Source organism: Falco peregrinus, chromosome 16 (genome assembly GCF_023634155.1).
Source record: "Falco peregrinus isolate bFalPer1 chromosome 16, bFalPer1.pri, whole genome shotgun sequence".
In the NCBI taxonomy this organism is placed as follows: Eukaryota; Metazoa; Chordata; class Aves; order Falconiformes; family Falconidae; genus Falco; species Falco peregrinus.
In genome coordinates, this window is record NC_073736.1 from 4,686,167 (window position 1) to 4,712,381 (window position 26,215).

At 59.5% G+C, this 26,215-nt stretch overlaps 1 protein-coding gene across 5 annotated transcripts; it reads left to right on the forward strand.

The window, feature by feature from the left end:
• On the forward strand, window positions 1-26,033 carry SOX13 (SRY-box transcription factor 13). 5 transcript variants are annotated; one of them, XR_008749961.1, is made up of 17 exons: window positions 13-153; window positions 9,578-9,859; window positions 12,935-13,012; window positions 17,720-17,921; window positions 18,542-18,647; window positions 18,828-18,914; window positions 19,665-19,837; window positions 20,447-20,515; window positions 20,688-20,802; window positions 20,882-20,964; window positions 21,048-21,207; window positions 21,444-21,553; window positions 21,683-21,779; window positions 21,898-22,041; window positions 23,599-23,815; window positions 23,914-25,244; window positions 25,338-26,033. XR_008749961.1 is itself a non-coding variant. In XM_055819771.1 (16 exons), the coding sequence occupies exons 3-16, from the start codon at window positions 12,975-12,977 to the stop codon at window positions 24,185-24,187; spliced, it is 1,875 nt and encodes a 624-aa protein (XP_055675746.1). In that variant the 5' UTR covers window positions 13-153; window positions 9,578-9,859; window positions 12,935-12,974; the 3' UTR covers window positions 24,188-26,033. The 5 variants fall into 5 exon arrangements, 4 of the variants coding, with proteins under 4 accessions (XP_055675748.1, XP_055675746.1, XP_055675747.1 ...); XM_055819771.1 differs by having other exon boundaries at window positions 23,914-26,033; XM_055819772.1 differs by having other exon boundaries at window positions 20,691-20,802; window positions 23,914-26,033.
• The last annotated feature ends 182 nt before the right edge of the window (window positions 26,034-26,215 follow it).

A 26,215-nucleotide genomic window follows, 5' to 3' on the forward strand; every position in this document is an offset into this window, starting at 1 on the left:
CCTCCTCCTCCTCCTCCTCCTCCTCGCTCCCTCTCTCCGCCCGGCGCCGGGGCAGCTCCCACCGGAGCCGGGGCCATGGAGCAGACCTGAGCCGGGCGCGGCGGCGGAGCCCGCACCGGCGGCGGCGGGAGCGGGGCGCAGCGCGGCGGAGCCGTGAGTGCGGCCGGGGGCACGGCTCAGGGCGGGGGGACACGGCCCGGGGGGGGGGGGGGGGGGGCGGGCACGGGCATTGCCCGGGGGTGAAGGGCCCCGGGGTGGCCCCGGGCCGGCGAGCACCCTGCCGGGGCGGCGAGCATTTCCCGGGTCGCGGTCCCCGACCTCGGCGGGGCTGGGGGGGGACGCCTGGCCGCCCCCCCACCCCACCCCCCAAGCTTCTTTGCTCAAACAGAAGGAAAAAGGGGAAGGGGGTGGGGGGCGTGCGGGGCTCGTTCCTCGCACAGCCCCGTCCCCGCTGCAAAGTTAGGGGCTGCAAACTCTCCGCCGAGAGCCCCCCCGGGCCGGTAGCCATGCCGGGGCGAGGGAGAGCCCGGCAGGTAAGGGGTTAAGCCACGGGCACCCCTGCGGGGGCACAGGGCCGGCAGGCAGGGGATAAACCCACAGACGATATCGCCCCCCCCCCCCCCCCCCCGACCCTTAATCCCGCTGCCAAGGGCTGCCCCCCTGAAGCCCCCTCCCCGGGACCCCCGTGCCACCCCCCCGCCCCCCGGTGGTGGGTGCCACTCACTCCTTCCTGCTGGTCACTGGGGCTACCAGAGGGACCTGTCCCCCTGTCCCAGGCACCCCTTGGGTGCTTTGGGTCCGGGATACAGGGGGGCAGCGGGGTGCAGGCTGGCTGCCCCCCCAGCCTCAGCACTGGGGGTCACAGCACAGACGCCGTACGCAGGCAAACGGATACGCTGTGGGGGCCCAGACAGACACCGTGGGCCAGCACAGACGGGCACATGGCCTGGGTGCCATGCCTGGCGCCCCTGGCACATGTGTGTGTTTGCAGGGCTGGGGGCTGTTTGGGGGTCTTCATGATGCTGCCGTGCTCAGGGCTGCGAGGTTGGGGCCCCCCATCCCTCGCCCTCCATCCCTTGTCCCTCACCGCATCATGGGACAGATGGGATGCTCCTGCCCTGCCGTGCATCTCCCAGCACCTTTTCGAGGGGCGCTGGGTGGAGGGGTGATGTCTGTTGGGGGTGACAGCATCGCTCCCGCCCCACAGAGCCGTGGCCCCACCGGGAAGCAGGCTCAGGGTCCGGGTAGGAAAACTTGCCAGCGGTGCCACGCAGGGATGTTTGTCTGTCTGAGAGGGCCTGGGGTTGCTGTAACAAACCACAGCGACAGCGTCACGGTAAGACATGACCCGAGAGCAGGTTTGGGAGCAGGTTAAGCGCTAAACTCTCCCACTTGCTGGCATCTAAGAGCAGATGAACCTTGTCACTGAGATCGCGTCTTCCCAGCGGGTCCTGCCCATGTATCGGAGTCGCGTGTCTGACCCGTCCTGGGTAGATTTGGGTCTCGGGGGGCTGATGCTGCTGCACAGCGGAGCCCTCCTGGCAGCAGGGTCTGTGCCATGGGGTCCCGCCTGGCAGCCCCACGCCGCTGCGCTGGGGCAGGGCTGTGGGTGCATGGGGGGATTTGGGGGGATTTCACCCCCCAGGTGCTGGTAAACCTCAGCTCAGGTTGCTGCAGCGAGGCTGGCGATGGAGCACAGCCCTGCGCGGAGCTGGGCGAGGGGACCTTTGCAGTTAAACACCAGCAAAGTTAGTGGCGGAAGAGAGAAACCAAGAGATGCAGCACTCAGGGAGCTGTAAAGCAGAGGTTTTCATGTCAAATGCGCAAATAAATACAAAGCTTTGCTTCTTTCCACCTCCGCCTAATGATTTCCAGGGGTTTCGGTGCCAGTGAGGGATGCTGCCCAGGAAAAATTACAGACTGTGGCTGCATATTGTTCAAGTCTCAGTTACATCTTGTGAAGTACCTTCAGCATGGAAAACACTTGACTTCCAAAGCAAATCTGGAGTAATAGATTTTAGGAGTGAAAAAGGACCATTAGCTCAGCTAATGTGATTTTCTCCATAGCACAGACCAGATAATATCACTCAGTTACTCTCCTATTGAGCCAATAACTCGTGTTTGTAATTCATGCAATTTCCTTTTAGTTCAATTTAATTTTGTAGAGAATCCATTCTGTTGACACTGATACAGTACTTTTTTTTTCTTTTTTCTTTTTTTTTTTTTTTCTGAAAGCCTGCGATTTCAGAGGCTTTGTGTTAAAAATAGCTGCTGTCCTTTGACAAACGTGGGCAGGCTAAAGACAGTTTTCTAAATCATTTGCGAGTGACACATTTTTACCAGTATCTCCCTTTCATGCTGCTTATTTGGTTTGCTCACGACTGGCAGGGCGGCTGAGGGGGCTGCCCTCCTGCAGGGCTGGGGGCTTGCCCTTGGCATCTGGTCTGGCATCTCACGCAGGAGGTGAAATCCCTTTGGAACACAGTAATAGGTAGAAGCAGAGATCCCAAATTTTTAAGAATCCTTTTCCCTCTCTGATGCGAAGCTCTTCGTGCCATCGGGCAGCTCATCTCCTCCGTTGTGCTTGTGTTGTTTTTTAAATCGCGGCCAAATCCAAGCACCCAAACCATCCCCCCCCCGGAAAGTCCTTCTGTTGAGCAAAGTTTGTTCCAGCTGGGGTGCGAGATGCCCTGGGGGGAATAACTGGACTTTTTGTCTCCCTGCCGAAATGTCCATTTTCCATGGGGGTGCGGGGGGAGCTGTGCCCTGGCACGCTGGGGCCTGGGGGAGATGAAGCAGCTCATAAACTTGTTATGTGCTGGAGGGGTTTTAATTTCATTGATGGGATGCAGAGGAAGGGTTTTTCTCTCCGTGCAGGGAACACAGAAGCACAGTAAATCTAATCTTTCAGTGGGTTTATTTTTACATTTGTTACTTGCTGGTGGGCTCCCCAGGGCGCTTGCCCGAGTGCTGCCCCGAGACTCGCTGGGGCCGAGCAGCTCGGGGGACGGTGGCAAAGGGTGTGGGACCTGGGAGCAGCGTGCTTTGCACCCCCCAGGTGAGCATTTAGGGCAGGTTTGGGGGTACAGGGTGGGGGGCTGCGTGTTGGCTGCTCCCGGGGTCGCAGAGTGCCGCAGGCGAGTTGGGGCGCGGGGCCGGGCTGTGTCCCCTGCTCCGAGCATCCTCGGGGTGCAGCGGGCTGGTGCTTCAGGTGTTGGAAGTTTGCTGGTGGGCAGGTGGGGTGGTGGAGTGCATCCCTGTGGGATGGGGTGGGATGGGACACATGGCTCACTGCCTGGTCACCTCCGCTGTCCCCAGCCCTCTGGTGTGCTCGGCACAGCCGTGGCTGCTCAGGCACCCTGCCCGTTCCCTGGCGTAAGACAAAACCAAACAAACTTTAAAGGATTTTGGTGTGGTGCTGGCGGGCTGGCGTCGCGGCGGTGCTGGTGGCTCTGCTTTTGGGGGTTCCTCACTGCAGGCCCAGTGGATGGGGGACCCTTGGGGCTGGCAGAGCAGCAGGACAGCCTGTAAGCCCATGGCCCGTGGCCGCTTGTGTCCCACATGAGCCGGCACGGAGCGCGGTGAGCCCCGCTTTGTCTGTCCGCCGCGAAGCCACGTTCCTGCTTGCTCCAGCTTTATCCCATTGTAAACACTTACCACGGTTTTGTGTTGGGCCGGCTTTGTGCGTGCACGTGTAATTGCAGAAGTCAGAAAAGCTTTTATTGCAGAAGCAACAACCTTTAACAGGCGGCTGCGACCGATTGTAGGGATGCGCTGCCAGTACAGCTGTGCTCTGTTTTTTCACCCTAGAAGTTCCCAGCTGTGCTCATGAAATGCATGCTGTGTGTTTTCCTAAAGAAATGCATTTATTGGGGAAAAAATAATAAAAAAAATCCTTTCGCAGGCAGGGCAGTTGCTACCTACAGCCGGCGATGCTGTGGGGAAAGCCGGCTCGCCTCTTTTGTTCTCTCCTGCGGCCGTGCTGCTGAACATAGCATCGCTACGAACTGAGGACCAGTGACGAAAGATTTTAAAATCATAGAATTGTTTAGGTTGGAAAAGACCTTTAAGATCATTGAGGCCAGCTGTTAACCCAGCACTGCCAAGTGCACCACCTCATTTTCCCTCGGCTAAAAAATACTTGGTGGGTCAAAGCTGCCTGGTTTTGTGCGTCTGACAGCAGCCTGGGCTGGCAGCGGGGTGATGGAGGAGAGCCCAAAAAGATGGGCAGCCCCGGGGTCGGGTGTTCCCTGGCTGGGGGGTCCCTCACAGCATCACGGCAACCCCTGACCAGCCAGGGCTGGGCTGTCCTAGGCTCTGCTGCTTTCTTTTTCACAAACTTTGTGGAGGTTTTGGTTTCGTTGCGCTGCAGGGAGGAAGATTTGGGCCACTCAAAAGTTTTGCGTGACGCATCACTAATTTCCAGCCTGTTTTAACCCGGTAAAAAACAGGCAAAAGGGAAATAAATTAGTGCAGCTTCTGACAGGTCTGCTGGAAAATATCTCGGTGCTGTTACCCCATCCTGTGCCTTTTGGGAAGTAACTTCAGGAGTGAAATCTCCTCCCCTGCTGCTGGAGCTCCTCATGTCTGGGTGCTGCTTGTGCACGGCTGAGAAGTGCGTGGGCTCCTCCAGCGCTGCCGCTGCCAGCACAAGGAAAGTTGGCAGCGTCCGAGGCATCAACTTTTGGAAAATTTTCTGCTGCTTGGAAGCTCTCCCTCCCTCCCTCCCACCCCGTGTCCACCTGCTCCAGGACCACATGTCCCAAGCTGGAACCGCTCCAGCCCTGAACAAGGGCCCTTGGTCTGCCCAGTCCCACCAGCTCAGCGCTGGCTGGCGAGATGCGGGGGGGCAAGGCTGGGGACCCTGGCTCGTGTCAGAAACACCCCAGCCGCTTGGACGGGTCAGTAAAAAAATATGAGTAGGGGATGCAGCGGCTGAATCTGCCTCAACAAAGCATTTATACAAGTGCGCTGGAGCACATGGTGGAAGTGGAAGGATAGCATTAGGGGCACTTAAGCAGCCTTGTTCCCTTCGCCTCCAAGCACGCTGCCAGCACCTTGGACCCCAAATGTCTCTGCAGCTGCTTTTAGCTCAAACGTGTTGTTTTTCAAGGCGAAAGCTACTTCTGTGAACATTGTACTGGAGAGAAGCTCCCTTCCCTGCCTCCTTGTCCCGCTCCTGCTTGCAGCCCTTCAGCTGGAGAATGCAAATTGGGAGATGGATCTGAAATATTTGAAATTCTGCCTCTCCATAATTTAATGCTCCATTACCACCCAGGCCTGCTGGAGGCATGTGACCGTTATAAAAGATGCAGTCTGGTGGCTGCAGAGGCCGGGCAGCCTCCCCCCACGTACCCCCGGGTGCCTTATCAGAGAGGAACGAGATAATGTGGCTCATCATTAAAACCGCCTGGAAGACCCCTGTGAGCACCCACTAGCCCCGGCCAAAATCTGCTGGCCTGAGTTATTATTTTTTGACTCTGCCTGGTGAAGGCAGCTCATGGCGGTTCTGTCTGTTGGGTGGAAAGAGGATAAGATTATAGATTAAATATAGCAAAGAGAATTAAAAGAACGTGGGGCAGCAGCAAGCCCAGTGGGGGTATTTGATCCTCTTTGCCCGTGAAAATGGGGTTATCGCAAGCTGGGCTGAGCCAGAGCCGAACAGGAGGAGGAAGAGATGTAAGAAGCAGGTAGATAGAAATACCCGGTGGCATTGCCGGCACCACGCAGCAGCTTCTGCCGCCACCACGGTGCTGGGGCTGCTGCCTTCCCCTGCCACCGGGGCCCACGCTGTGGCCAGGCGAGAGCCAGAAATCAAAATTCTTTGGACATAAAAGTCAATCTGTCCCATTCAGCAGGGCTGGCAGGGCCGAGCGTGGCCAGGCGACGTGGTGGTGGGATGCCAGGGCCAGGCGTGCCGGCGGATGCCAGCAGACCCCATCTGGCAGTGCTGCGGGGAGGGAGCGGTGGCATCTCCCAGCAGAGACGAGGCTTCATGCTGCTGTATTCGGCGCCCATTGCGGTCACCTCCAGTGTTGTCTTGCGTGGGTGCCTGGGTGGGTGTGGGTTTGCAGTGAGCAGCCTTCATCCCCCATAGTCTTCCTCCCTTGTTCTGGCTGGGTGTTGGTAGCACAGCGTGGCTCCGGTTTGCAGCTTTGTTCAGAGCCTGGAAAACCACTTGTTTGAAAAAGCTGAGCTGGGGGGTGGTGTGGGTTGGATGGCAGCGGATGTGCCGGGGTGCGCAGAGCCAACTGTCCTGCGCTCGCACACCCGCTCTGCTCCCCACACCGGCTGGCGAGGCCACTGGGGAGCCCCGTCCCCAGTGCTGGGCAGCCCACGTCCCTCCTGCCACCACCACATGGCTGCAGGGTGCTTTGTCCCAGTGTGTCCCTGCGGGATGCAGAGAGGAGAAGCAGCTTGGAGTGGGGACAGTACAGGACCCAGGTCTGTAAAGAGGCTGAGCGCACTGCTCATCCCCAGTGTCCTGGCACTGGGGACACGTGGGTGCCTGAGACCACTGCAGCAGAAACTGGGGACCATACGGAGCTGGGATGGGGCAGAGGGAGCTGGGATGGGGCAGAGCGAGTGTGGCTGCGGGGATGAGCTGTGCACGGGAGTGCAAGCTCCCAGCTGGGCAGGAGGGTCACCCCTGCCAGCAGCCCCTCTGGTTCGCCTGCTACAAGTGAGCTGCTGGGGGATGGGTTTAGAAGCCCCAGTGCCCTGGCCCAGGGTGGCAGCCCTGCCTGCTGCCTGCCTGCTGCCTGCCCACCGGGGCGCAGGGGAATGCCAGAGCCCCGCTTATCTTTCGTCTGGAACAATAGAGGGCTTGGCCCTATTGTTCTACCTTGCACGCCCAGCCGGAAAGCCAGTCCCCTGGGGCAGAGGCTTGCACACGAGTGTGCCTGTCTGCAGGAGGGGATTTATGGGCAGGGACAGGCAGGGTCATCCTCGCCAGTCTGTGCTGCGTGGCCCTGTGTGGGTGCTGCTGCCCATGGGCAGCTCTGCAGGTGAATTCCCGAGCGGGAGAGGTGGCTGCTCAGGATCTTTCCTGCTCATTTTTCTTGCTGTGATGCAGGAGCTGGAGGGTTGATTTGAGGGAGGTCCCCAGGGCTATGCCTGGGCAGGCTGGAGGGACCCATCGGTGCCCGGGCAGCCAGGAGGGACCCATCGCTGCCTGGGCAGCCAGGAGGGACCCATCGGTGCCCGAGCAGCCAGGAGGGACCCATCAGTGCCTGGGCAGGCTGGAGGAACCCATCCAGACCTGGCCAGGCTGCAGTGTGGGCAGAGGCAGGGCAGTATTTACATTTCTCTGAGGCTCTCAGGCTGTCATCTGGGTCTCCAGGTGCAACGCTGGCCTCTGGGCTTCCCGTGCCCCATCCTTCCCGCTGCCTTGCCCGGGGTCTGTGGGTCCATCCTGGGAACTGGGCTGGGGAACACGTTTTTGCAGGGGTGTGTGTGTTGGTGCGTGTGTGTGTTTTCAAGTAAAGCTGGTATAGGTGGCTGGGTTCTGGCTGTGGCTTTTGGTGTAAGTGGCACAGCCCAGGGGAGCAGGCAGCAGGAGCCCTGCTAGTAATTGAAGCCAGCTCTGCCTGTGAGCACCTTGGGCTGCAAACCACAGCCCCACGGTCCCTTGCAGCCCTCCTCCTTCCTTCATTTAGGGGGGCAAAGTGGGGCTGAGCCGTCCCCGCAGGGCTCTGAGCGCCGACAGCCCGGCAGCTGCATGGTCCCAGCAGCCACGTGTGACTTTGCCAGGGCGGCGTGAAACGCCTCTGGTCCCTCTTGTCCTCCCCACGCTGCCCAGAGCCACCCCCCCCGGCACACAAGTGGTGAGCGGCACAGGATGCGGCACGTGGAGGCACGAGCTGCCAAAGCCCCTCGCTGCAGGCAGCAGGCTCGGGGACCCCAGGGGAAATTGGGGTGCAGCTGGGGGGATGCACACACAGGTGCCAGCGGGCACAGAGAGCCCCTTATGTGCTAGCGTGTGGGGTGGGATGCAGGGAGCCCCGGGCTCCTGGGGGCAGTCGGATACCCATGTGCAGAGGGGGAGGGCTGACAGCTCCTTGCTGCAGCGCCTCGGGCCTCGTCTGTGCTGTGGTTTTGTTGTGTAATGAAAACTATCTCGGCGGGCCAGTAAAAGCTTGTTCCCAAATCTCTCTGCTCCCCCAGAGGAGAGGAGCCCAGCCAGGAGGTGCCGCGCAACCGGGATTTCATGGGTTTTAGTTTCTCCAAAGCAAGAGGGGAGAGGAGGGGTGAGGTGTGAACGCAGCCTTGCGGGATGCTCATGGTTTGGAGGGGTCTCTGCTGCTGGATCCTTGGGTCCTGCAGCGGGACGGGTGGTGGGGCGACCCCTACCCCCCAGAGGCCAAGGTCTCTCCCCGAGCTGAAATAACGGTAGCGATGAGAATGGCGTGAACCAGACCCCCTGCTCCCTCTTGCCGTTTCTGTCTCGCAAATGTGAGCGCTGCCCCGTAAATGTCACTGCCGGCCCGCGAGGCGATGCCGGGTGCGAGCCCCGGTGCTGCTGCTGCTGCAGGATGCTCTGGCTGACCTGCAGGGCACACAGCAACGGGGCAATGAGCATCCTCCCAAGCCATGGACACAGGAGCCCGAATCTGCACCTTACATCAGGGGTAACACCATCAAAGTGACTGCAGTTGACACCAGTAAGGGGGAGAAGTCAGGCCAAAAGCTTTTTCCTTGGGGGTCTTCATGCAGACGCGGCCGGCCGTGACTTTGCCAAGCTGAAGCACAGCAGGAGCGGAGTCAGGGTTGCCATTAACACAGGTGTGATGGTTTGGGGTAGGTGATGGACAGCTACTGGCACTGAGCACCCGTCCTTCAGGCTGCCTTTTCTTTCAGAGGGAGGTTGATGATGGCCCCGGATGGCTTGCGGGGCAGATTCCCGTCACACCAGCGAGAATATATCTGTTGCTGGAATGTCAGGCGGCCCCAGCAGCTGGGGGAGTTTGGGCAGCAGCTGGGGAGGGTGAAGTGGCTCCACAGAGCCTTTGTCCCTCCGTGTCCAAGCCTGCGACAGCTCGGGCGTAAGGACGTGTTTGCTGCACCTCAGGATCCTGAGCAAGGGGACCCTGAAGGTTTCTGGGGTGCTGCCAGCCGCAGGGCGCTGTGCATGGAAGCATGGCCCCCTGATTTTTGGCTGCTGCCGTGTGTGAGAGCATCCTTTTGGTGCTCACATATGCAATCAGCTCACCCAGGAAAACAGGAGTGCAAAGATGGGATTGCCTGGCACAAGTGGAAGCCCCCGCAAAGCCTGGGGGTGGTTGGAAAAATAATGACAGTAGTGGAAAGTGTAAAATGCCACGAGAAGTTCAGTGAGGGTAAGGGGTAACAGACACCAGCTGATGCCGTGGGATGCCGTGGGATGGGCTGTGGGGCCGTGCTGAAATAGCACCAGGTCCCTTTGTGCCACAGACCTCACCCATGGGTGCCCTGTGGCATGGTGTGTGGAAAAAGGGTTCAGAAAGTGCTGCCCTCCCTGCAGCCCCAGCCTGGGAGGCACTGGGCGGATCATGGTCGAGGTGGGTGAGCCCCGTGTCTTTTTTTTCTTTCTAAGCAGGAGAGGAAAAGGGTCAGATGTCTTCACCCCTCCGTCATGCGATAGGAAAGTATTGTTTACGAAGCAGCCGAGTCAAACGTGCCCTCCGCTTTGCCTGGAAACGCTGAGCGAGTGAAATTACACAAAAAACGACACCGAGATTGGCCTCCCCGATAAGCCTGAGGGCTGCTTTTGGGTGAGGGGAGGACAGAAACTGTGAAGAAAAGGAGGGAGATGTGCTAACCGCGCTCCCTTGCCGTGCCGTGCCGTGCCGACATCGCCGCGCCATCCCGCTGGGGCTGGGTGAGTTGTCCCCATCCTTCTCCTCCGGGATCTGCTGGCCTCCCACTATGGAGGTGGATCTTTCCTGGTTTACTCTGGGTTTGCTGATTTTTAAGATTTCGTTCCCATAATTGATTGTTTGATGCAAATTGATTAAAACTGGGGGAGTGAGGAGATGGGACCAGGCGATGCCTGTGCTGGGGTGGTGAGAGGGGGTTTGGGAGCAGCCCCAAGGACCTCTGCTGGGTCCCAGGGACCTGGCAGCTCCCTGTGCCACCCATCATCCCAGGGACTGTCATCAGTGGGACCATGGCCCCAATCCAGCCACCCCAGGTGCTGGGTGTAAAGGCTCAGCACCCATGAGCCAGGCAGGTTTTGCTGCTGGTTTTTTGCATCCAGGCAAAGCTTTGCGCAAAGGGGGAAACTTGTTTTAGGAATTATTCCTGATGCAGAAAAAAAGAAAGGAGTAAATACCCATCCTTCAGAGTGCCTCCCTCCTTGCGCTTCCCCTGCACCTTCCCTTGTTAATGTAGAGTGATATTTCTGCGTCTCATTGGCTTGTAATGCAGGGAGAGATAGGAAGGGCGGAGGAGAGGGGTGCAGTAAGAAGGGCATCTCTAAAAATATTAAGGTTTTGGGGTTTGTGCTTTTCCCTGGAGCATTTAGACCTGCAGGGAAGGGGAGTTTCTTCTCTCAGCCCTTCTCCCCGGCTGCCCCTGCCGCCGCTCAGACCCCAGCGAGGTGCTCGCCTCTGCTCAGCACCCCCTTCTCCCACTGCCCCCGCCTGCCACCCCCACCCCCCTCCTCCCCAGGTGCCAGGCCTTTTCTTAAAGATGATTTCAACCATGTAACCTTCCCTGGAGAAGAAATCCATCTGCCTGCGAAGCCAGAGATGGTGCAAGGAGTTTTTTCCTTATTGATAGGTGTTATTGAGTGGAAGAAAACAACCAAATCGTCCCGCAGACTGTCTAGTCTTGAGGCCAGGAAACGGGAATGACCAGCGCGGTCCCCGGCCATCACGTGGGCTGTCGCTGGGATTGTTCCCGCGCCTTCTTCCTCCGGGCTTTGCACGGTTTTAAATAATTCCAGCACGACGGAGTTTCCTCTGCTTCCCTGATGAGATCATTCCCAGTCTAATAAATCTCGCGGCCAGGAAGTTCCACCTGAGGTTCAGTTTAATTTTTCCCCTACTTAAAACCATCCTGTCACTCATCCCAGTAAAGGAAAAATGTGTTTGGGTCGTGGCTGTGAAGGTGGTGGACCTGTGCCAGTTTACATCCAGGGAAGGATCTGACTGCCTCTTTGTATTTGGTTTCATTATTTGGGTAGTTATAAAACTGCTGGGTGGTTTTTGTCTGCATCCTAATGCAGCCAGGCTCCTGGGAGGCAGCATCCCTGGATTTTGGGTTGTAGAGGCAGGGGAGGGGGGCCCCAGCAAAGCCCTCGTGCTGGGGCTGGGACGGGTGGGGAGCAGTTGAGTAATCCTTTACACCACGACAGGAAAGTGTTTGCAGTGTGTGTCCCTCTGCCATCTCATAAGAAACCAGAGCAAGGTGATAAACCCCCCCTCAGCAGCACTGTGAAACCAGAGTTAGCGGTGAGCTGGAAGTTGTTGGTAAGAGGGGGGGGGAGGCATCAGGGTGCTGGGCCGTGGCCCAGTTAAAACATGTGCTGGGCTGTGTCAAATGGACCCCTGTACCCCCAGGGAACCTGTTGTGCTTGTCTCACCGTTATCACGAGAGGCTTTGTTTTCCCAGTTCCCAGCCAGAGCATCCCACCCGGCTCCATCACTGCCTCCTCGGGTCCAACCAGTCCCTCTGACCCACGGGGAGGGGGCAGGGGCAGGGCACAAGCTCCGTGGGGGTGAGGTGGATTTTGGCAAGGGGGATTATTCCACGGGATTTATAAAGCTGAGTCTCTGAGGGCAGAGCTGCTCCCTAAGGACTCGAGCTGCTGTAGCCTGGTGCTCGTACGAGCCGTCGGCCGATTCCCTGAGACAGAGCTGGAATCTACTGGTGCACGGAGGCGCTGGGGGACATGCACCCCTCCTGTGAAACACCCCAGCTCCTCTTCTTCCCCCTGCCACAGCCTGAGAATTCATCTTTTTCTCCCTCTCGCCCAAGTGTTCGCTTAAGTGAGTTTAGTGATTAATACGGGCTGTTTTCTCTCTCGCCTCAAGTTTTGAATAGCAGGATTGATTTGATTTCCCCCTGAACCTCTGAAGGGCTTCTCTGCTAGCATGCATCAGAGAGATATGCATTTCATTAGCGGTCCTGGATATGGCCCGGAGGCCTTTGAGGAAGGCAGGTTGGCTTTTTTTTTTTGGATAGAATTAGTAAATGCTATGCTAGCTGGTTGTAATTGCTTTAGGGTTAAATCTTCCAAGTGCCGTGCCGTAATAAGAGACCTGTGTTGCTGCTTTTCATCTTGGTAAATGGAGAGTTGATGCTCCCCCCCACCCCGCACCTCCAAAGAGCTGTGGTGTGGCTGTGCTGAGGCAACGGGAACCCTTCCAAGGGGGAGATAGCCCCCCATGGGGGACATCAGAGGGGACAGAGGGCCCCTGGGGGCATGCAGAAGGGTGACCCTCTGCTTCTTGCTGTGCCGGCCATTCCCAGGACGTTCTGTGATGCCGATGCTCTCACCGGAGCATCAGTCTTGCTCTGACCCCGTAGAGTTGTTTCCGGAGTCCATTATCCTTCGAGGGGAGCGAAATTGCCTTCAGGGTACTGCTGGTGGATGGAGGTTGGACAAAGACCGGTCTGTTTTGTGTGGACAGTGGGAAATCCCAGCTCCTGCTGACGCCAGAGCTTTTCCCATGGGACCCCGGGTCTTGCCAGGATGGAGAAGGGCAGTTGGGGTCTGGGGGGGCTCTGGGATGGTGAAGCAGCCATCGGCTACTGCTGGGCAGGACGTGCCTGAGCTCACGTGGGCATCATCCTGCCCATGGCAGGTCTTAGCACGCAGGTGCCAGCCTGCTGCCCAGTTCTGTGCTTGCTGGGCGCTTAGTGCTGCCCCTCTGACCCCTGGGGCGTTACCGTCCCGAAATCCCCCCCCGCCTGCCAAAGATCTCCCTTCTCGGCGTTGATTTTGCAGCTTTTCCGGCACCCTGAGCTGTCGGCAGCCTTCTGGGCAGATGGAGGTTGTGGCTTTCCGTGGGAGCACCGCTGACAGGTAAGATGTTGAAAACGTGGCATTTGAGGACGCGTAAAGCGTTGGCTTGCACACCCCCAAATGCAGAGCGTTTCCGTTGCTGCAGCACCCTGGTTTGTGGGGCAGCACGGGTGGGTGCACGCCTGTGACACAGCCTGGCGGGGGAACACGTGTCCCGTGAATGCCGCCGCTCCGAGCAGTGCTGTCCCTCAGGGACACGAGCCGTGGCTCTCGCATGGTGGCAGCATTTCTGGGGCTGGGTGCATTCAGCATCTAGACACCTTTTGGGTTTAAAACCTGCTTTTTCAGGAGGAGTAAACCCCAGGGGTCTTACACTTCCCGCCCCGTTTCACCTACAGCGTGTAGCCGGTGTGCTGGCGGTCCCCATCCATCCACGGCTGGGGCTGGCAGAGCCCGCATCCCCCACAGCCGCCTTCCCAGGGAATAACCCACCGTCACGGGATGCTCCGCATCCCCAGGGAGGGCTGGCAGCCCCGTGAACTTCCCCCAGCCGGGGCCATTTGCCTCGGCCATCCCTGACCATCCCTGCCCGGGCACGGCGGAGGAAGCCATCCATTCTTTTATGTGTGAAGGCACGCCGGGCGGAAATGGTTGGAAATGGCCCCAAAAGGACATTCCAAGTCTGGCAGGAAAGCGGCCCGCTCATCTGGCAGGAGATGGGCTATTGTCTATCCCGGTGGCCGGCCGGGATTCCTTGGGCCCTGCTTGTAAGAAGAAAACGTCCGTGTGTGTCTTATTTTTTCCTCTGCCCTCTCTCTCGCGGGAGCGCTGGAGGCTGCGAATGCTGCACGTGGCTGGTGCGTGCACAGCGGTGGTGTCGCGCCACCCTGGCTCTCGTCGGCGTTGCTGTGTTTGCTCGTATGCTGCTTCCCCCACGGGTTTTTGCCCTGTGTGTTTGTCTCCTGGCTGGGTTGGTTACCTGGGCCATGGTGGCAGGATGCAAATGGTTGCGTCGTGCTCGGGATGGGTGGATTTGGTGTGGGATGACTGGGTACCACGCTGGGCTCCTGAAGGGAAGAGTCTGCCGTAACCTGTGAAGGGATAGCTTTCTGCTGTAACTGGGGAGAGGGAGGAAAAGAAAAAACCCTAGAGCCTCCCCTCCTGCCCCAGTCAACCTGATGGGCAGGTGGGGGCAAGGTCAGCCTGAAAATGTGGGCAGCCCAGCCCCCCCAGCCAGCTGCTTGCTGCTCTCCCCGCGTCCCCCTTCTGCAGGAGCCCTTTGCTGTCCCCTGGGGTGGGATCTGCTCAAGTCGAGGGGCAGGATTAGCCCCGAGGCAGGCGTATTGCAGCATGGGGCAGGGATGTGGGATCATCCCCCAACTCGCAGCCTCTCCCAGGACTGGTGAAGGTGGCTGTGCCGCTGCCCCAAGCTGAGCAGCGCCGCAGCTCTTCCTCACATCCCGGCAGTGCGGGAGAATTTGTGTGTTTGTTGCTTTCTGCACCCTCCGGTATTTTTGCAGAGAGTTTGGGCTTCATGTAACGTCTGCGCCAGCTTTGGCCCTGCCCGAGCGGCGGGCACACACCTCCCCTTCCCTCGGGAAGTCTCGCCTGCCGGCCTCCCCCTCCAGCCGCCCTGCGAGCAGGACCCCTTTCCTTACGGCCGCAGGCGGGATCTGCTGTGGGCAGAAAGCCTGGTCCAGCTGGCACCCCACCTTTGCCAGGCAGCTTTTCCATTTTTCTTCCCCTTGCTGCTTCGTGCTGGTGGGGAGATGCCGGCAGCAGCCTCCCCTGCAAAGCCAAAGCCTGCACGAACAACCGGGAAGAGGGTCCGGATGCCAAGGTGGGGGGGTCTTGGCATTTTGCTGGTGCTCCCCGAGCTGCTGCAGTGCCGGGCAGGGTGCGGGCTCGCTGGCGCCTCGGCCCCCCCAGCCTTTTGAGCTGTTCTGAAACACAAACGGGGCAGATAGGATCGGCTGGCGGGCAGGAAGGGTGGCACAGGCACAGGGAGAATTGCAGGACGTGCCGTTTGGGGGTACGAATGGAGAAAGAAAAGCTGTCACCATCCCGAAAATCTCAGCCCTTGGAACTGGCTGGGCTGGAATTTGGAGGCAAGGTGAGCCCGCTGATGCTGCGCCGTACGGGCACTTTAGGGCTTTGGTGCTTGTGGGATGAGCACAACCCCCCCCCCCCCCCCCAAAAATGCTGTGCCGGGAAGAAGCAGCCAAGGACTCAAGCAGCCAAGGACTCGTTGCTCCTCGGCAGGTCCATTTTGGTCCTCCAGTCTGGTACTTTGCATCCCAATGCTGTTCTCTCCCTTCCTCTCCGCCCTTCGATAAATTGGGAACATTAAAGGAGAGGAAGATCTGTTACACTGCCCGTGCCAAGGCAATTGTTCCCATCCCTATTGTCTGCCACAGGCAGCCCCAGAGCCCAGCACCTGAGCCCACAGCACAGGGCTGCCGCAGGAACCAGCCCTGTAACAAGATAACGGCGCCGTTTTCTCCTTTTTCTTATCTCTTTTTATTTTTTTTTTCTGTTCGGCAGACCGTATAATAAATCCACAATGAGGCTCCTTTCAAACAGGCCCCTATTAAAGTACTGGCCCCCATTTTAAGAGTAAACTTCCAGTGGCACCAGGAGGTTAAATACAATAGAAATGTGACCTGCCCGGAGGAGTGGGACGTTGCTTCTGTGCGTGTCTCAAACCGAAGGCATCGAAGGCATCGCTCCGTGCTGCAGCATTGCTGCTGCTGCCCCATTGCCTAGGCACCCAGGTGGAAGGTGCTCCCTTCCAGGGAGGAAGGGCAGACCTGTGGCAGGGATGCACTGAGCAGGGGTTTCTTTATGCCTTTAAAAACCCCAAAAGGCTGGAAGGAGGGAGTGGCTGCACCCCCACCCCCACAGGTCCCCAGTTGGGAAAGCGCCCAGGTGCTGCAGCCACCGTGCGTTTGTGCCTCAGTTTCCCCACCTGTAGCACAGGGGGCTGTGGGGCAGCCTCGCCAGGCTGATCCCACCTCGGCGGGTCGCTGGAGCTGGCAGAGCCGTGGGCACGGCATCCCGCTGGCTGCCAAGCGTGTCCCGCTGCCTCGCCGGCCGAGGCATGCCGGAGGCAGGCGATGGGTTTTTCGGGTGCCCGGGTTGCCCTCCCTGCCGCTGGGCTGCCCAAGGTGAGCCGGGGGCAGGAAGGGGCGACGCGGGTGGTGCCGCAGCAGATACCGGGCGATGCCGACGCCGGCCCGGCGAGTGTGCTGGTTTGTTCAGTGGAGGGCAAGGGAACTGAGATTAAAAAAAGCCCCGCTAAGATCAGAAAGGCTGGCGCGCACAGTGCCCTATTGTGGAGCTGTCACACTTCCCTTTACTTTATTGCTTTTGTCCAACACCCTATTGTTCCACTTCCTTTTGTCCCCTATTCACAGCCCTGGCTTTTCATTACCCAGCCGGCCTTGTTGTTTTCGTTTCTTTTGTTTGAAGTTCCTGAGAGGAAGGTTTTATTTTCAGCCGTTTGATTAATTCGCAGCTTGAACAGGGCTTTGTTTGTTATGTAATTGCTGCCCCCCCCCCCCCCCCCCCCCCCCCAGCTCACACCCCCAAACCTGATTTGGGGGGGTCCGGATGAACCATCGGGGTGTGGGGAGGCGAGAGGGAGCAGAGCATGGGGGTCTTGGTTGTGCGATGCCAGAACCTGGGCAGGATGCTCTCACCATCCCACCACGACCCCTTCCCACCTCAGCAGCCCCTGTGGTCCCACCTCCCAGCTCCTGGCAGCCACCACTGTAAATCCCTTCCTTAACGGCCTCCTTTTCCCATTATTCCTCCCTGAAAGGCGAGTTTCGGGAGGGTAATATTTGTTCCTGTTTTTGCTGTGCAGCGTGAGGCTTGGTGGCCCCGAGAAGGCTGCCAGGAGCTGGGGCTTTGCAAGGGACATGGATGTGACACGTGGGTTGGGGCAGATCCCACTGAAAATCCCAGCTCTGGCCACGCTTGGGGTGCCCTGGGGTTATACGGCTGGTCCCCCCCTAACAGCTCGGTCACTTCGGCAGCGCCTGGCCGAGCAGCTGGCAGCTCTGGGTGTTGGACCAGCACCCGTGGCCAGGCTGGTGAAGCTGGGAAGAGCCATTTCCCAGGACCAGCCCCTTGCCCCGGCTGGGGCTCGACCGGTCCCAGGTCCGTGCCGTGCCCGGGACTCCCGGAGGAGCGATTCTGGTAGCTGTCCCAGCCATTGTTCAGTGGAGCCAGGATTTCCATTTCCCGTTGGAGTGGGAAACCTGCCTGCTGGCCCTGCCAGCTTTCTAGGCACGGCTCCTGGGGTGGTGCAGGGGGGGCAGCTCGTGACCCCAGAGCCGGGGACCCCTGGGGGGCTGGCTCGGGTCTGGCACAGGGCTCTGTGGTGGTGAACTTTGGGTTGCTCCCTGCCAGGCTGCTGGATGAAGCGTGAAGGCACATGCTCATGTTGCCCCTAAATCCCATGCCTCTAGGTCACTTTCTTTAGGGTTTTGCTTTGTTGCTCCATTCCCTTCACAGCCCAGCGTGTGAAGGGCTGGTTCCCCTGGAGTATTCTGCCTGTTTAGCCCCAGATCTGCAAAAACCTGAGCTCAGGAAACCAGGAACAAGAGCTCAGCTTTGCCAAGCCATGGCAAAAAGCAAGACCATTTCCCCTGAAAAAACAGCAGCACAGGACACCCTAGTGTGGGGCCAGGCTGGGAAAAGGGGTGCCCGTGGCGGGGGGGGGTGCCCCACGGCTCTACTGACAGCCCTGCCGTCCCGTAGGATGTCCATGAGGAGCCCCGTTTCTCCCCACCTGGAGCTCGATGGAGCGGGCAGCATGGTGAACTGCACCATCAAGACAGAGGAGAAGAAGGAGGGTGGCTACGAGTCCTTGCCGGGGGCTGCTCCCAGCACCGAGCCCCGTCCTAACGACCCACCAGGGCCACCGCCGAGGGAGGGCAGTGACCCCCAGGCCCTGCCGCAGGTGGGTCCCATGGCTGTGACCAGCACTGCTCCTGGCTGGGGTCCTGCTGGGCTGGCAGACCATTGCGGCCATCCCCACTCTGGACGTGGGGTCCATCCCTTGGCAGAGCGGGTGGTTGTTTTCCCGGGTGGCTATTCCTCATTCCGAGGAAACAAAGTTGAAACTTGAGGCTCCCCCAAGGCTTTCTGGCTGTCGGTGATGCTCTCGGGTCAGCCCTGGGATTTGAGTGCTTCGCCTTCGGCTTGGAGCTCCCTGCGGCCACCTCCAGACGTGCTCCATCCCTTCAGCCTCCCTTTTTAATTGCTCTTGGGTTTTCTTTCCCCCAGACCAGCAGCCTTAGCCCTCCTGCTCCCTATGCTGCCTCCCAGGAGGGACGGGGCTCAGGGAAGCTGGGCAGTCTAAATAAACAGTAGAAACTTCCAGCAAATGAGTGTTTGTGGCACAAAGAGCAGGGATGCTCTCCAGCTGGGCTGGGTGGGGTGTGCCTGCCAGAGTGTGGTCCAGCAGGCAGCTGGGCAGGGCTGCTCTGAGCATCCCACCGGCCCAGCATCTCCTACCTGGAGACGTGGGGATGTCCCCATCCATGGGAGAAGTACCAAGTAATGCTGTGTCTGTCGCAGGAGTCCCGCTCGCCCACCAACGATGTGCTGGAGCCCAGGCGCTCTGCCTTCGAGCCGGCTGTCAGTGGCCAGGAGAAGCTGGACTTCAACAGGAACTTGAAGGAGGGTAAGAAATGTTTCCAAGTGGCCTCTTGGGACTGCCCCCCCCAGCTCATTTTGAGCCCCTCAGTAATTTTGCAAAGCTGCGGGATGGGACGAGCCACCCCGTGCCATGGTGCAGAGCCTTGGGCTGTGCTCACCTGGCTCTCCTCTCTCTGCCGACCCTGGATCCTGCTGTTGCGGACAGTGATGCCGACCATCGAGAAGTTACTGTCCAGCGACTGGAAGGAGCGGCTGCTGGGCCAAAATGCTGCTGAGACCAAGGAAGTGAAGGGTGAGGTCTCCCACCACCACCTCCCTCCACCGTCCTCCCTCCCACACCCTGTGCCTGGGCAGCCTGGGCTGGGAACACGGCGTTGCCCACCTTCGCAGGAGGGAGATGTGCCTGCGAGTGCGTGCAGTTAATAGGGATTTGTACCTTTTTCAACCAAAATATTCATTTGCTTTTTTTTGGGGTGGGTGTGTGTGTGTGTGTGTGTGTGAAGTTCCCTGATGAAAGCTTGCCTCTGACTGCAGTTTGATAATTTTTAAGAGGAAAGTCAAGGAAAAAGAAGTTTGGTTTTATCTAAAGCAAAGGAATGAATTGCAAGTATTTTTTTAGATGGTTCAAGTCTCTTCTCAAGTCTTGAACATGGACATGATGCTTGGCAATAAGGGGAAGAGCTTCACTTGGCACATGCCTTTTCCTCTTTATATGAAAACATGTAACCAATTCTAAGTAGGTTAAGTCCTTTGCATGACTCAGTTTTTGCACACTGTGTGATTAACATGAGGGTGTCTACCTGCACAGTCCGTCCCCTTGCACCTCTTCCATGTCAGCTAACTACCATATGAACCTCTTGAAGCACCTGAGCATGTTCCATTACAGGTGCTGGTTCAGGGAATGGTTCAGCACACGAGGGTCTTTATGCCCCCCGCACATTAGCCATCCCTGGCCACACATTGCCCACCGGCACCCAACAGTGGTGGTGGTGCTGTTCACCCTGCCCAAGCCCCTGACCCACAGCCACTTGGCTTCTTCCAGGAACCCAGGAGAGCCTGGCAGAGAAGGAGCTCCAGTTACTTGTCATGATCAACCAGCTGTCCACGCTGCGGGACCAGCTCCTGACGGCCCACTCGGAGCAGAAGAACATGGCCACGATGCTCTTTGAGAAGCAGCAGCAGCAGATGGAGCTGGCGCGGCAGCAGCAAGAGCAGGTGGGCTCGGGTCCCCTTGGGCAGCCTGCTTGGGGGAAACATTTGCCAGGGACCATCCATCCCTTCAGGGCTCCCTTTGGGATCTGCTGACCACGATAGGGTTCCCCTGGGAGTGGTGGTGGGGTGGCTTTGGTGTTGGGGGCAGTAGGACTTCTCTGCCCAGAAACCCTCCTGTTTTCTGTGCCCATCCCAAAGACCCCCATCTCGCTCCTTGGTGCTGGGAGGACAAGGGCCAAAGGAGGTCGGAACTGCACTCAGAGTAATTAAATCACACTGGGTCTTTCCTGACTGTGCTCTCTTTGCTCTTTAAACACCTATTTTTCCTCTCGGGTGGCCCATGCGGTGCTAAGGGCAGGGGTGACCCGCCCTGGCATACCCTGGGGTAGGAGTGACGCCATCCCTCCCAGCCCATTTCTCTCCCTGTGCCCCTCGAGATGGCTCAGGGGTACCTCAGCCCCCCCCCGCCCCGCCCCAGCCCTCGGGACCCTCTGCAGACCCCTTGCCTCCCTTTTGCTGATGTTGGGCAACTCGTGCTGGGCTGTAGCCCCACCGGGGCCAGCTCGGCACTGCTGTGGATGCCGCTGAGCCCCGCTGCCTCCCCTCTGCCAGATCGCCAAGCAGCAGCAGCAGCTCATCCAGCAGCAGCACAAAATCAACCTGCTGCAGCAACAGATCCAGGTAAAGGCAGGGGACACCTCCTCATGTCCCCCTTCCTGTGCTGGATAATTGCAGCCTCGTCACGTACCGGGCTTGTGTCCCCTCCCCGGGCCAGGCGAGGGGATGGCAGCTGCCTGCAGTGTCCCACAGCGGTTATCTGCTCTCTCTGCTTCTTTCCCCATCTTCCCTCCAGCAGGTCAACATGCCCTACGTCATGATTCCTGCCTTCACCCCCAGCCACCAGCCTCTCCCTGTCACTCCCGACTCCCAGTTAGCTCTGCCTATCCAGCCCATCCCCTGCAAGCCAGGTGAGCGGGGTCCCCCGGGACTGCCCCAGCCCTGTGGGGTGGCCTCGTCCCCCAACCCCTCTCCCTCTGCTCCCCGCAGTGGATTACCCGGTGCAGCTGCTGCACAGCCCCCCTCCTCCCACGCTGAAGAGACCCGCTGGCTCAGGCCACCTCCAGATGCAGGTACAGCCCCAAAGCACCTCCATCCCCCCAGGCTGGGGTGCTGGGGGGGGCTGCGCTTCATCCCCCGCTCCTCTCCACCACAGGAGACCTCGCAGCCGCTGAACCTGACGGCCAAACCCAAAGGTTCCGACCTCCCCAGTGCCTCCAGCTCACCCAGTTTGAAGATGAGCAGCTGCCAGTCCCTCACGCCGAGTCACGGAGCTACCAGGGACCTGCAGACCAGCCCATCCAACCTGCCTCTGGGTGAGTTTCCAAGTGCCTTCACTGATGGATGGCCCCGTGCCCTCCCCTGGCCACCTCCCAGAGACAGGGGACATCCCTGCTCCCTGGGGTCCCTCCTCCCAGGAGTGGCCTGAGTGGGCACTTGCCACTCTGTGCCACCCCCTTGGGGCATGCAGTTGTGATTGCTAGGGTGGGATGGGGGTGCTGCAGGGTGCTGGAGATGGTGCTGATGGGGGTTCGTGCCACTGTCCTGCCAGGGTTCCTGGGTGAAGGCGATGCCATCACCAAAGCCATCCAGGACGCGCGGCAGCTGCTGCACGGCCACAGCGGAGCCATGGAAGGATCGCTGAGCAACCCCTACCGCAAGGTGAGGGATGCCCCCCCGGGTGGTCACCGTCCCCCTGGCTGACCCCACTGTAGGCAGCCAGAGCTGGTGTCCGTCTGCAAGCAGGCTCCATGGCTTGGAGCTGGGTCCTGACTCTCCGCTCTTCCACAGGACCATGCCGGGATTGATTCTTCCCCAGTGAAGGAGAGGATGGAGGAGACTCCTGCCCACCGGCTGGATGAGGCTCTGTTGACCTGTGAGATGGACGGTAAGGATGGGCCGAGAGCATCGCGGTGTGACACACACACACACACACCCCCACACCCCCACACCCACCCATTTGCTCCTTCCTCTGGCTCCTGACCTCACTGGGGTTCCCCTCACAGGCTCACGGCACTTCCCCGAGTCCAGGAACAACAACCACATCAAGCGGCCCATGAACGCCTTCATGGTGTGGGCGAAGGACGAGAGGAGGAAGATTTTGCAGGCTTTCCCAGACATGCACAACTCCAGCATCAGCAAGATCCTGGGTGAGTGATGGGGATGGTGGCGGGGGGCTGGGGCAGGACCCCCCCCCTGCATCCTTGGTGTGGAGACACAAACTCCGTCCAGCTGCTTGCTCCGCTTGCCCTCAGCCACCCACATATGGGTGATGCCTGCCAGGATGATGCTACCCCTGCTGCAGCATCACTCCTGGAGGTCCCCGTAGCAGTGTGTGCTGCGTCCAGCCAACATCCCATACCCTCCCTGATGGCAGCAGCCCTGGTGCAGCTCTCGGTCACACCAGCCCTACCCCATGGCCACGTGGCTATTAAAAGTGAGCGGTGCAGTCACCAGCGAGCCCTGTGTAGCCACACTGTGGGTTACCTCTGCCACCTGCACCTCGCTTTGCCACGGACTTGTTTTAGCAGCTCTGCTCATTAAAGAAAAAACCCAAAACAACTGCCAAGCTTTTCCCTTTGAAGGAGCACGTGGGCATGTTCTGCTTGCCTCTCGTGACCGGGGGGCTGGGAGCGGGTGCTCTGCAGTGAGCTGCATGTGGTCACGGTAGATGTCCATGGCTTTAAATAGCAGACGTGGTTCTGACCAGGGAGCCGCTCGCTGCTTGAGGGGGGTGCAAATTTAGCAGGTGGATACCTGCAGATGGATGAGTCCAGAGCTGGTACGCACCCAGGCAGGGGGGTTGGTTCCTCTGTGCCCTCCTGCTCCTGGAAATGAGGGTCTGAGCTGGTGCAAGGGGTTGAGCATGTGGGGAAGGAGCCGGTGGAGGACATCTGGCACCATGGGCATGCTTCTGTGCCTCAGTTTACCTGGGCCACCTGGCTCGTGAAGCAGGTGTGGGAGATGGAGCTTTCTGGGGGAGCTAGGCCATGCTGGCTGGTGAAGGACACCCAGGAAAGGGGCACTCAGGGACTTCGAGGAGGATTTAGGTGCTGGGTGGGGTGTCTCTGGATGTCCCCAGCCCAAAGCCCTGCTCAAAGCCCAGCTAACTCCATAGTCCCATCAGGATGCTCAGGGCTGTATCCTGTTGGCTGTTGAGCATCTCCAAGGATGCTGAGGATCTCCAAGCATCTCCAGCTTGTCCTTCTCTCTCCCAAACTGGACACTGGTTCAGCTGTAGCCCTGCCAGGTGCTGAGCTGACCCTGGTCGTGAGCCCCTCTCTGAGCCCAGCAGCCTTTGTGCTGTGCCCTGCTTTGCCCTCCTGCCCAGGGTGCTGGCAGCGGTGACAATAAAGGTCAGCCGGTGGGGGAATATGAGTCACATGCCAGCACAGCCTGTTTTAGCTGCAGCACCTGCTCACCATACCTTGGAGAGGATCAAAAATCATGACCTGAGAGGTGGCTGGGGGAGGTCAGGGTTGGGGACCTGTTCCTGGTGTGCCGGGAGGGCTGGCTTCCCTCTGCGGCACGGGGCTCCCGCTGGTGCAGCCGCTCTCACCAGCTGCGTGCCAGTTTAGGTGCTGTTTGCACAGGGGGTGGCATGAGCATTCATCAGCTCTTGCACTGGCTATGGCAGATGGCAGCCGGTGTGGGTTTCGTCGCAGCAAGCAGGGTGTAAGTGTGCCCCGTGGCTCCTCTCTGCGCAGGCTCCCGGTGGAAGTCCATGACGAACCAGGAGAAGCAGCCCTACTACGAGGAGCAAGCCCGGCTGAGCAGGCAGCACCTGGAGAAATACCCCGACTATAAGTACAAGCCCCGACCCAAACGCACCTGCATCGTGGAGGGGAAGCGGCTGCGCGTGGGCGAGTACAAGGCACTGATGAGGAACCGGCGGCAGGACGCCAGGCAGGGCTACTTGATAGGGTAACGCGCCCCTTCCTCCCATCCGGGGGGGCTTGACACCCCAAGGTGCACCCGAGGAGCACCTTGACACCCCAACAATTGCATCCCCTGTCCCACAGGCCCCAGGGCAGCCAGATGCCCCCCGCCTCCTCCGATGTGCTGTACCAGCGGCCGGTGGGCATGCAGCTGACGTCCCCCCTGATGGAGCACTACCTGCCCCGCAGCATGGACCCCAGCATGCCCGTCATCGTCAACACGCGCAGCCTCAAGGAGGGTGATGGCGGCGATGATGGGCACTCCGTGGCCGACGGTGAGATGTACCGCTACAGCGAGGAGGAGGACTCGGAGGGTGAGGACAAGAGTGATGGCGAGCTGGTGGTGCTGACGGACTGAGGGCGGCTGGGGGCATGTGGGTGGGGGCAGCAGGGCTGGCTGCCACCGAAAAGGAGGTCACAGCATCCCCTGATGGGATGGGACTTGGCCAAAGGGCTGCGCTGGGAGTGAAGGAGAGCTGCTACCCTGGCAGGCGGGACTTGCTGCCTGCCTGCCAACGGGTCCCACGAAGGCAGGCACCCGGCATTTCAGTGGGGTGCTCCCCAGGGGGGGTGACAAGTGGCCACGGGTGCTGCATGGGGCGATGGCCGGGAGGTGCCAACCCCGCTGGGCAAGCTGCGGAGGGCTGGCTCGGTCTTGCTCCGGCAGCAGAGCTGTGGGGAGCTGAGGCCACCCGGTCTGGGGGTGTGGGTGCCACGGCTGCTGAGCTGTCACCCACTCGTGGCCCCCTGGGAGGGACCTGAGGAGATCAGGGTGTGGGGAAACCTCCAGAGCATCTCCCAGCCCTCCAGCACTGGTGGGGCTCTTGCAGAGAGCCTCACCTGCAGCAGCTGCCATCCCCCCACCGCTGGCGACAGGGGATGGGGACACGCTTGTCCCTCGCTCAGGCCAGTCTGACCTCCTTGCCGTGTTTCCCACTTGGTCTTTAGACCCTGCCAGCAAATTCCCATGGAGCCATTTCTAGCTCTCGCCTGACCCGAGTACCAGCCAAGGGCTCCGTGGAGCTCTTGACGCTCCTGACAGCTCTGGCCCACTTTGTAAATAAAGCGGGTGGCTGCTCCCCAGCTGCACCGTTACCCTGGCCCCTGCCAGGATGTGCCCCATCCATCCCTGGGCACCTCTCCCTCCTGCACCCCGGCTCTGCAAGCCGCAGGCTCCACCTGTGATCTGCTTCGTGAAAAACACAGAGGGAGAGAAAAACAGCAGCCATTAAAAAAAAAAAATTAAAAAAAAAAAAAAAAAAAACTTTGCTCCGGTCAGAGCCCAGCCTGGGGGTGTTTGGGGTACAGCGTGGCTTGGCACACGCGGTGTCCAGCGGTGCATGGTGTCCAGCTGTGCATGGTGTCCAGCTGTGCATGGTGTCCAGTTGTGCATGTGCAGTGTCCGGCTGTGCACGGTGTCTGGCTGTGTGTGCACGGTGTCCGGCTGTGCACGGTGTCTGGCTGTGTGTGCACGGTGTCCGGCTGTGCAAGTGTCCGGCTGTGCACAGTGTCCGGCTGTGCGTGCACGGTGTCCGGCTGTGCATGCACGGTGTCCGTGCACCGCCCTGTGGCTGTAGCCAGAAACAGGCCCGGCAGCTCTGGCTACAGCCACCCCTGGCCTCCAGCCTGGCACCCTGGGACCTTGCTGGGGGTGCAGGAGGAGCCGCAGCTGCCCAGGCTCCCGGCTGCAGCGAGGGGACGAGCCCTGCAGTGGGGGCTTTGCAGCGGACCCATGGCCCCAGCCCCAGGGTGGGGGGCCGGAGCAGTGGCTCTGCAGCATCGGGGCCCCGGTGCTGCTCCCCTGCACCCTGCGGGGCTGCCGGCAGGACCTTGTTTATCCAAGGGAGCATCCTGCCTCCTCGCCCGCCCAGCAAACACCTCTCTCCTCTCTTGCCCTTTGTCAGTGCTTTATTTATTCCCCCTCCCTGTGCTGCTGGGGCTGGGGTCTCTGGGGAAGGGGTCCGGCTCCTAGGGTGGGATGAGCTGTGCTGCAGAGGGGGCTGGAAGCAGATGTGCCCGACAAAGATGCAGCTCTTCCTCTCTTTTTTTTTTTTTTTTTTTTTTTTTTTTTTTAAGACTGTAAATATAGATAGAGCTTTATTTTGTTAATAAGACGATGAGTAACTTAACCTGTATATTTCACATACTTGTTTACAATTGCCCCCCCACCCCTTGGCACAATAAAGATGACTTTTTGGAGCAGAGATCTGGGTCTGGACTTTACCCACCTGGAGTCAGGGAGAGCCGAGGGCTGGATGGGGAGCTCTCGCCCCAGGCAGTTGGAGCACAGATGGGGGGGTGCTTGTTTCCCCCCCTTCCCTGCCCCTCTTCCAGCGCAGCCCCCTCCTCAGGCTCTTGCTACCTGCAGTATTGTCTCTTGTTCTCT

What these genes read in the sequence shown, in the direction of transcription:
- SOX13 (XM_055819771.1), top strand. Translation starts at nt 12,975, where the DNA reads ATGGAGGTTGTGGCTTTCCGTGGGAGCACCGCTGACAG. An exon ending in ACCCCCAGGCCCTGCCGCAG is followed by an intron (nt 17,922 to 18,541) that starts GTGGGTCCCATG and finishes TGTCTGTCGCAG; the next exon opens with GAGTCCCGCTCGCCCACCAA. An exon ending in TGAGACCAAGGAAGTGAAGG is followed by an intron (nt 18,915 to 19,664) that starts GTGAGGTCTCCC and finishes GGCTTCTTCCAG; the next exon opens with GAACCCAGGAGAGCCTGGCA.